The sequence below is a fragment of the Notothenia coriiceps genome, unplaced genomic scaffold, assembly GCF_000735185.1.
Source record: "Notothenia coriiceps isolate Sejong01 unplaced genomic scaffold, NC01 NC01_scaffold00000339, whole genome shotgun sequence".
NCBI classification, from domain to species: Eukaryota; Metazoa; Chordata; class Actinopteri; order Perciformes; family Nototheniidae; genus Notothenia; species Notothenia coriiceps.
In genome coordinates, this window is record NW_011333040.1 from 1,151,984 (window position 1) to 1,162,671 (window position 10,688).

Sequence of the window (10,688 nt, forward strand, 5' to 3'; positions counted from 1 at the left end):
TGCATTGTATTATTGTACCCATACACAATGTTAAGTCAAAGAGAGAACAAGAATAAATTGTGTTTGGATTTATTGCAGGAAATAAGGGTATAAGGGGGACAGGTTTATGGTGTGTGAGCAGGAAGTGGTGCCTGTCAGACTTTATTCAGGGATATAAGCTCATACTCATTTAAAGGGCCAGTGTAAGGTTTATAGTTGGCTGATAACATTGGTGTTGCTGGAAAGCGAAACTTATCAAGTCATACACGGAGGCTCTGCGGGTGTCTTGTTCCTCGGCTGGGTGTTTCTCAGCGTCAGCTCGACTAATATATCCTCAAGAAGTGTCTCCGTCTTTCCGCCTATTTGGAGATTAAATGGCACGCTTTTAAACTTAACTTCAGTCCAATGCACTTCCTCGCTTCACCAGGTAGGTGTGTCGGAAGTCACTCACGCCACGATAGGCAGGGACACATGCGGGAGTCAGGGGGCTTGCATGCTAGATGTTTGTGCATTTTTTAAAACATTGGTGTAATGTGAGGACATTTACTCAAGTACTGCGCTTGAATGTACTTTTTGAGTGCCTTGTGCTTGACTTGAGTATTTCAGTTTTTTGTTATTGTGTACTTCTACTTCTACTATTCAGAGGTCAATATTGTACTTTTACTCCACTACATGTATTTAATACCGTTAGTTACTTTTCAGATATGGGTTAATAATGTGAAATATAGAGAACACTTAATATGACTTGTTACACCTGGATTACATTCAAATACCCTGCAGCATTCAAAGTAATTTAACTAGATTCCCAGCTTTGATAAACACATTACTGCATCAACAATTATAATCAAAACATATGATGTATATCATTCTGAAATGGACTAATCTACATAATGAGTACGTTTATTTTGGTGCCAACACTTTTGTACTTTTACTTGAGTTACATTTTGATTACGGAACTTTTACTTGTAACAGAGTATTCCTACACTCTGTTACTTCTACTTTTACTTAAGTACAAGATCAGAGTACTTCTCCCACCTCTCTATTTAAATACCGAATGAACATGAAGACAGGCTCGATGGTTGTCTTTGCATAATTTGACATGTAGGTGTTTTGTTTTTGCTCTTCGAGGAAATTAAAGGCTTATTTTGATGGGCCTTATCACAGTCAGGCTTTGTTACAATCTACTTTTGTTTGTTTGTCTTCTCTCCAGGGAACAAGCATGGACCCTGCCAGACAGAAACGCCAGGAGGAGATAACCAAAGCCCTGACTTTCATACAGTAAGATGTTTTCAGTGACGGAAAGTGAAACCTACCGTTTCCCTGAATGACTCATGCCTTTGCTCATAACCCAGCCAGTACGTTTCTAAACTAATATTCGCTTGTTTTCTAGGTCTTCACTAGCGTATCCAGAGCCGGATGGATACCAGGTACTAGTTGTTACTACGAACACAATGTTATGTGTTTTCCTTATGTCACTTCCCTTTTGCAATGTGGGATTTATGCTTGTTATGATCGACAGTCACTTGGCCATAACTCAAAACCCCAAGCCCCGTTAGTTTTCAGTTTCGTTTCTCCCTTGAATTCTTCTGTCTATCTTTTCCTCCCACCTTTCTGTCCATTCTTGGCTGCATGCAAATTAAGGATCTATTCTCACATACTTTGCCCACTCGTCAGATCCTTTTCAAGTTTATCTCAATACTTACTTTGAAAGTGTTACAACCAACAACTACTGAATAGTTAGGCTTACATTTTGCATGTCTCCAGAGGATGAATCCTACATTATTTCCTCTAGCACCACTCTAACGGTCTTGTTTTTAAGTGATTTGATGGATTGCCACCACATTTTGTAAATGGCTAGGGAGTATGAATCGAAGTTACTTTGATGATCCACTGACCTTGCCTGACCTGGTGAATTACTAAATACTTGCTCAATTAATCACCTTCCTGTTATCCTGAGCTGTTGTTTGTGTGTGGTAATGAGTATATTTAAGCATTAGGGCAGCAAGATTAGTAAACAAAAATTACCTCACTCCAAGTTTTTTAAATCATATTTTGCAATTATTGCAAATTTGAGTCACGATAAAGGAAGGATTTATAATTTTCATTGTGTTGTGATGTCTCTCTTGTCTTTTAAGAAGTCTGTAGGCTATAATTTGTAGTTTAGGATTCCTTCACAATACTTAATTCAAAATGTTTTTAAGCACTTGCTCTATATATATTATACACAAATATTCTGCATTCACAATTACATTTCTTAACCAGCCCATATTCCGATTTTGATAACGTTTAGATTGATTGTGCAGCCCTGGGAAGCATGCAAAAATAGTGTCCGTTATTGTATTATAGAAGTCATTGTGATAACTAGATGTAGACTGTACCAATTCCTAGACTATAAAATCATTAATTAAACCATTTTGTTTTTAACTACTGCACATGGCATATATAAACAAAATAAAGAACATGGTGTTGAAAGTGTTGTGACTACTCTACTTCATGATATGACCCAATGTTTTTAAGACACGCCACCAGCATGATATCCCCTTCTTTCCTTTCCTCTAGGACTTCCTCACCAAGTTGGTGTGCAATCTGCTGGATGAAGGCAACGCCTTCTTCAGGGACGAGGACTGGGAGCAGGCGGTGAGACAGTTCAGTGAAGCCTTGAACGTCTCGAGCTACGCTGAAGCCGAGGAGATCCAGATCCCCGAGGTTTTGCTGGAGAGTCTTTATGTGAACCGGGCTGCTGCCCACCACAGCAAGGTGAGAAACAGCTGGTCCATGAGTTTCAGTTGTGTAGAACCTTTTGAAGATGAAGTGTGTTCTGTGTGTTGTTGTGAAATGTGTGTCACACGGGTGTGTCACTTTGCTGAAGGATATTTGTGACCAGCTATTCAGGCCAGACTCTAAAGACTTTCCAAGGGGTAAAAATGCTGCTGCTGGAGTGCTGACTGGAAGTATTGCTGATATTATGTCTACCATCCTCTTAAAGTATAAAGGTGTTTTAACGCTTATTCAAAATAGCAGAGAAACATGCATTATTGTACTCAGGAGGGGACATTGACAGAGGATTACTCAAAAAGTACACAGTAAAAGTACTTCATAGTACTTGTGGGACTAGTACTGGCATTTATAAAAACCTGTTTAGTTTGTTTGTGGAGTTATGGCAGGAAATTAGCTCCAGAGAAATGCGTCTCCACACCCAAGTCTGATCTGTTTCCTAGTCAGTTGGGGAGACAGATGAAAATGCATCAACCCACAGTAATGACAGGTTTAATCCGTATCAGAAGTCCTTTATTTACAGCAAAGAGGACAGTGTTGATAAAAGGCAAAATAAGAACAGTAGACTAACATTTTAAATAAAGAAGCAAGCATGTGCCAAAAAATATTTTAAAAGTAGACATCCAGGGTAAAACAAAGAGTAGTGTTTTTTTTTTTTAAATGAACATATAAAGGTGTTGAAGTAGCAGTCAGTAGTAACCGTTAGTACACTCTAAAGAAAATATGTATAATGTGTTTTATAGATAACATTTAAAAAAAGGGATTTTTAAACCTGCTTCAACTTTTATTTAACAGTTTAATAATTTAAGTGTAGCGGTTAATCCAAGACAGAAATATATATTCCTCTTTATGAATTATGGGAAAGTCCAGCTGTGTCTCAGGAGGTCGATCAGTCATCCAATGCCGCAGTCTACATATCAAAGTGTCCTTGGGCAACATATCTAAGCCCAAGGCCAACAGTGTGTGTGTGAGTCTTTGTGTAATCAGGTGTATGGCAGCCTCTGTCTCTGAATGAATGTGGGTGAATGTTGACTTGTAAAGTTTGAATAAGTGCTATAAGAATGCCGTCCATTTACCATTTACTTAGAATACAATCCAGGGCCCATGTCCACATGCATGTAGCGCCTTTTTCTATCAGAAAGGTGATGGCAGGGTGCTGATATGACAACGATATGTCGTTTCACCGCTGTTGCAAGACTGACTAGCATGGATTTTGTCATCTGTTTATCCTACTATATATTTTTTCACAATATTTTTTTCACTATATACCAACGAGAAGATTCTTGTTATCACATTTTATGAATGAGTTTGTTGACACCCATAAAATGACGGAGGAGGACAATAAAAGTCACACACTCACCGGCACCCAGCTGGTCTGCTTCAACAAACGGGCTTTAAGGTCTTTGTTATGATAGTTTCCGTCTGAAAGACATGGCAAAAAACGTCAACAGCGCTTTTCTAGGAAGTTGAAATGTTTTCATAATGTTTTAGTTGAGTGGCCGCACAAATACAGCTGAACACTCGGAAAGAAGACGCTGGGCCTTTTCTGGAGGCGGTACATCCGACGGCATGTGCTCAGTTCTCATCTGATTCAATTGAAGAAAAAAAAACATTTTCAATGTACACTTTCAATTCAGACCTGGAATTGGGAATGACAATCGCAAAATCTCTGATATATTTTAACTGCCTTTTTTAGGCAAAGCACAATGAAGTTATCTGTAAATGTACACTTCAGATATTGTACAAAACAATAATAGACTATAAACTCAGTAAAATAATTCCCCCAAAGGAAGCATTTCTGTCCTTGAGTATTTGTGTTGGGTAATCTATGGTAGGGCTAACCCATACAGTGGTGGGGATTAAGTCAGCATTTGCAATGTAAATACATACATGCTATATCGCTCCCCCCCCTTGACGCCACGGGTGAGGCTTAGATTATTTCCCTGTCTCGTGCAAAATGACATCGAGAGCAACAGGTGTGAGTTAAACCCACTTTTTCCTTCGTCAATAAATCATGACCCAAAGATATAATGCCAAAAAAAGTGCAGTAATATATGCTTCTCAGTAAATGTGGTCCATGGGAATAAACCCACATCCTCAACATTGTTTGTGCCATGCAAGGCAGATTATATCCCTTCACAGAACTACAGTATGCTTTGTAAACAAGTTTAAACTGATGATGGTCATCAATCTAAATTGAACGCTATGAAATAAAAATGCACATTTGTCTTGTAGTAAATAAAAAAGGGCGACCTGGAGCCAACCCTGCAATTTCCCCACAGGTGAAAAAGGTGACACTTTGTTCTGAAAGCTGAACCTGCTGCTCCTCACAGAGAGAAGAGGCTGTGAATTACTTTACATTGTGGATAAGGGTGGATAGCCCCCAATGTTCTGTGTGTCAAAATGAAAGACAGCCCACGCACCTATCAATCATCAAACCGTGGGGTCTTATTTCATTACGTATTGATTTCTATCAACACGTAATGTTGTATCCATGGATGTATAAAGAGTAGTTCTACGACAAAATTCTTCTCCATCGGGACTTGCTGTAACAACACCTTGCCCAAGGACACAACGGCCTGATGCAATGGTGGCGGAGGAGGGTTTCAAACTGTGGTTCCCCAACGCCCCCTGACCTGATGATCAAACGCACAGCCCATTGCGCCACCCCACCCAGGGTATTGTTGAAATATCTCCTGAACTTCCCCACTCAATCTATCAAGACCCGAGCAGTTGTGTAGAAGTCCAAGGTAAGGCACGGGCCTGCGCATATCGCTCAAAGTAATGATTCTTGCCAATGTTTCCAGTCGTTAGTCTAGTTATAAACAACCCGAAATTTTCTCATTCGAAACACCAAATCCCACAAATCGTCACCGTACGAGGTCCCATAACCGACCCCATCCGATGTCGGTACGGTTCTTTAACTGATCGGGGGTGGGTACTTTTACTACTAATTCTCATTCGTTTAATTTTATTTTATTATTCGTTTTACGATTTCCACACCTTTAAGAACCACAATATTATAGTCGGCTCCGCACCAGTCTAGTTTTACGGCAGGCTTACGCTTAACTTATCTGGGAATGTCGGTTAGTCTCGTTTGCTTTGCAACCCAGACGCAGTGCGGTAAGTGACTACACTCTAGTGAGTCTAGACGGTGCATCTGTGCCAAAGGGACGAGTTGGAGAAGGAAATAGAGGATCCCAGTTTAGGTGNGCATCCTTGAAATATTGGCTTGGAAGCCAGTTTCCTCGCGATTGAGAAACGGCCACTGCTCAGTGGACCACCTATAGAGGGACTGTGAGCTAACGTTGTTGCTCTGTTGGAGGAGCCTGGGACGTAAGATTTTCATCGACATAACTACACTGTAGCTATGTACGAATGACAATAAAAGCCTTGAATCTAATGATAGCTTTAAGACCCAGACGTAAAACGAGCAAAATTCTTTGTCCTGTTGAACATACGATTAAAGAAACGACCAAAATCTAAAAAGTGTTTTGTGGAAATGTCACTAAATGTCAATCTATGACATCTTCTGGCAGACAACCACACCTATGACACATGCTCATGGGAACGCTAATAGAGACGACCAAATAAAACAGACAGTCACCTTGATTACAATGAGAGATTTCTCTATGCATGACAGTTGCCAGAAACATTCAGAACAACAAACAAATCAACAACAATTGTACTGTCTATCTCCCGACAGTATGGGTGGAATCAAGATGGACGGAAACAACTCCTATTTTTAAATAGGTTGTTAACCTTAGAAGAAGAAAGGACAACAACAATACACCAATTAGGATCACACATATCCCATACACATTAAATCACATTCAATATAATAATCACACTTACTAGTGGCCTCTGCTGATTCCTCAATCTCAATGACGTTAATTTATTTATCCCCTCTATTTATACACATCAATCATCTCCATCCAGATTTAAAGTCACACTCACATAAACTGAACCCCATTAATTGAACCCTCATACACCCAGCACAAACCATGAGTTTACAGCACAACAATTATACACTGGTGTTGCCATTTTTGGACATTTTAACGGTGAAATGTAACAGAACACACCTTGTTAATAATATAACATGCTGTCACAAAAGACAGCCTCGCTTTTGGAGTCTGAAATAGATCTTTATTCATCAGAACTGTCACTTCTTTACAGAGCAATCTTTCTTCAGAGGAGAGGAAAAACTGGTTTTTATCACACCTTCTTTTCCCTCTCTCAAACACTCTGACATGTGGTTAGTCTGAGCTATTTTAAACTTCACTGCTGTTCCCATTGTCAGCCTCTGCTCTAGGCAGCTACATTAATCCTGTTCCTACTTGTCCTTGCCCTTGACTGTCTTCACATTTTAACCGATGTTAGGCATTGGCTGGTGTTTCACTCAGCTCGGTGTCTCCGTCCTCGGTATGAATGGCTGTCGACTCTGCCAGCAATCAACCTTTAATTACCAGAGCTCTTTCCTCATCAGTCAAGTCAAAGCGGATCATGACTTGGTTGGTTATGTACTTCTAGATTCAAGATTCAAGGCTTTATTGTCATGTGTAGCTACAGTGTAGATATGTCAATGAAAAACTGAAGTCACAGGCTCCTCATACAGTGCAACATGAATATATATAGGACATAAACCATTCAAACATATAAAGTAGTGCAAGAGAATGTTTTGAGATGTGCAAGTAAATACAAATAAGATCTCCACCGTAGTCCCATTGATGGCGATGGGGGCGTGTCCCTCTCTCTGCTGCTTCCTGTAATCCACAAGAGTCAGCAGCTTCAGGTTCCTCGGTGTCCACATCACTGAGGACCTGATATGGACTCTTCACACCACCACCATCACCAAAAAAGCTGGACAGCGGCTCTTCGTCCTCCGCAGGCTGAGGAGGTTCAACATAGACTCCAGGATACTCTGCAACTTCTACAGGTGCTCCATAGAGAGCATCCTGACCTTCTACAGGTGCTCCATAGAGAGCATCCTGACTGGCTGCATCATGGCCTGGTACGGCAGCTGCACCGACCTCAACCGTAAGGCTTTACAGAGGGTGTTGAAAACTGCACAGAACGTCACCAGGACGGAGCTGCCATCCATGGAGGACCTTTACTCCCAGCGGCTCAGGAAGAAAGCCCTCCGGATTATAAAAGACCCCCATCACCCCAGCCANGTGGTAGACCAGGAAATAGAGGCATCCCAGTCTATAGGTGTACCGGTCCCAACAATGAACTCGCTATACGCCGTCCGACGTGTCTACGTGGCAGATCTGAGTGATCTCAATCAGTGATGCGTGACGCAGACCCAACGTTTCGTTGCTCTGATTGGCTGTAGGTCTATTCAATTGCATTCGGAGGCATTTTGATCTGACCACGGCCTCGCTGATATTATAACACCAGAGAATTTCCACACCTTTAGTGTATAAGCTTATTATTTTATTTTAATTGCTTACTTTAACATCATTTTTCATGGTGGGGCTAAGTCATTTCTTGGTATGGCTGTAGCCTACCCCAGCCATACCCTGGAGCTGCCACTGCTCACACCTAAACCACAAAGCTTCTCTTTAAAACCAACAAATATTGATCTGATTCTGACACTTTTAACCCTGTTCTTTTACTTTATCTCTCTTCTCCCACAGGGGGAATATGAGCGGGGCGTGAAGGACTGCGACCAAGCTCTGACGGTGTGTAAGGAAAGCCGCAGGGCTCTGTTCAGGAAGGCCCTTTGTCTGAAGGAGCTCCAGAAGTACAAGGAGGCGTACAACTGCACCACAGACTGCCTGCTGATCAACAGACTGGTAAAGATAGGACTGCCAGTGAAAGTGGACACTAATCAGTCGAAGCAAATTACTTTAATTAAAAAAATCAGACGGTGTCTCTTGAAGTGAACTGCTCTATGCAATGAGCAAATGTGTTACCTGAGCCAAAACAAAGCACCGCCTTGAGCACATTTTCAGATCTACAGCTAAATGTTACACTAAAATGTGTTTCGAAAAACATTGAAAGTAAAAAATAGGCAATGCAGTAACAGAATCTTTAGTCATATTTAACCTGTTTGACACGAGTTTAAGAGCAATAGTTGACAGCTTGGCTCTGATTGGTTGTCTCCCTTCGGTGCAGTGGAGTCCTGCAAATGCCATTTGGGAGTTTTAAAGAGTCAGAAGAACATTACTTTATTTATCAATGATTTTCTGTCTCATGCATCAGGATAGAGAGACAGTTGCTAAAATATGACAGTTATTTTTAATATATTAACCAGCTGTAGCATTTTCTTAGCATTTGTTACATGAACCTTAATTGCAAATAAATAGCTTTTGTGGACCAGTTCAACGTGATATAAAGTGGGTGACACCACATGGTAGAGGCTAGAGACTTGTGTCTTGCAAAATGTATTGATTTGTTATCTTTCTGTTTACCTCCTCACAGGACCAACAGGTGAATGAGCTCGCTCAGGAGCTGGCCGTCCATCTCAAACTGAAGAACCGGAAACCATATGTGGCTTCAAAGGTTAGATTACAGTTTAGATTTCTTCCAATATGAAAAGCAAATGAATCATTGGAAAATGTAGGGAAGCAGTCTATGTTGGGACTTTGATCAAATGTAATATAACTAGGGCCGGGACTCGATTAAAAAAATTAATCTAATTAATTACAGGCTTTGTAATTAATTAATCGCAATTAATCGCATTTTTAATCACATATAAATATTTAACCTGAGAACAGTGAGAAGCAATTTTTTTCACATGGATTTTAGTATACCATTGAATAATGAGTGAATACATAAGCTTAAGCAACAAAACATTGTTTATTTTTTTCAAGGTGGTACTTAACAAAGACCAACAGAAAAGTGCAATTTTTGCCATAAAGTGTAGCAAAACAATAAACAGTTCAACATAAAGTGCCAGTTGCACCAACAACGTAATAAATAGTTCAACATAAAGTGTACCATTTAAAATAAAATAAAAAAAGTGCCAGTGATTGACCTCAATCCCTCCTATTCTTCCAATATCCTGATGAAAAATAAAATCTCTTTGTTGCATAGGCCACTGTTTGATCAACGCGAATTGGGTGTGGGTCCTTGTACTCCGAGTCGGGCTAACGTCCACGCTAGCTTCCACGCTAGCTGCTATATGTTTTGCATTGAGGTGATACTTGAGGCTTGATGTGCTGCGGTGATATGCAAATTCCTTTTTGCATAATTTGCAAACAACCGTGTCAACATAAAGTGCCAGTTGCACCAACAACGTAGTAAATAGTTCAACATAAAGTGTACCATTTAAAATAAAATAAAAAAAGTGCCAGTGATTGACCTCAATCCCTCCTATTCTTCCAATATGCTGATGAAAAATAAAATCTCTCTGTTGCATAGGCCACTGTTTGATCAACGCGAATTGGGTGTGGGTCCTTGTACTCCGAGTCGGGCTAACGTCCACGCTAGCTTCCACGCTAGCTGCTATAGCTTTTGCATTGAGGTGATACTTGAGGCTTGATGTGCTGCGGTGATATGCAAATTCCTTTTTGCATAATTTGAAAACAACCGTGCTCTTATCGATGCTTCCATCCGTCCGTTTTTTAAAACAAAATGTCCCATCCAGGGGGCCAACCAAAGCGGTCTCATCAGCTTCTTCGTTCATGTTTGACTATTGTTCACTGTGGTTTGTTGTTGTCTGAAGTCATGAACGTTAGTTGGTGCTCCAGTATAACCGGTACCCCTGAAACTCATCCAGTGAGAAACGTTCCGCGGTGCAAAAATAAGTGCGATTAAAATGCGTTAATCTTTTTAACGCGTTAATTTTTGTGTAATTAATTCATCTTAATTAACGCGTTAAAGTCCCGGCCCTAATATAAATATCAGTTGATAAATAGGACCAGTCTTGAGATGAACAGGTACCATAATGGGGCATCTTCTCTTTAACATCTACATGCTACCACTGG

At 40.4% G+C, this 10,688-nt stretch overlaps 1 protein-coding gene across 1 annotated transcript in view; it reads left to right on the plus strand.

Moving 5' to 3' along the window:
- Positions 1-200: 200 nt before the first annotated feature.
- The window catches only part of LOC104949869 (zinc finger CCCH domain-containing protein 7B-like), an 11,582-nt gene continuing 1,094 nt past the window's right edge, over positions 201-10,688 (plus strand). The window contains exons 1-6 of the mRNA XM_010776302.1: positions 201-406; positions 1,190-1,257; positions 1,370-1,406; positions 2,539-2,736; positions 8,394-8,552; positions 9,181-9,261. Of these exons, the coding sequence (XP_010774604.1) occupies positions 1,199-1,257; positions 1,370-1,406; positions 2,539-2,736; positions 8,394-8,552; positions 9,181-9,261 (534 nt within the window). The 5' untranslated portion in view covers positions 201-406; positions 1,190-1,198. The remainder of the gene's footprint in view (positions 407-1,189; positions 1,258-1,369; positions 1,407-2,538; positions 2,737-8,393; positions 8,553-9,180; positions 9,262-10,688) is intronic.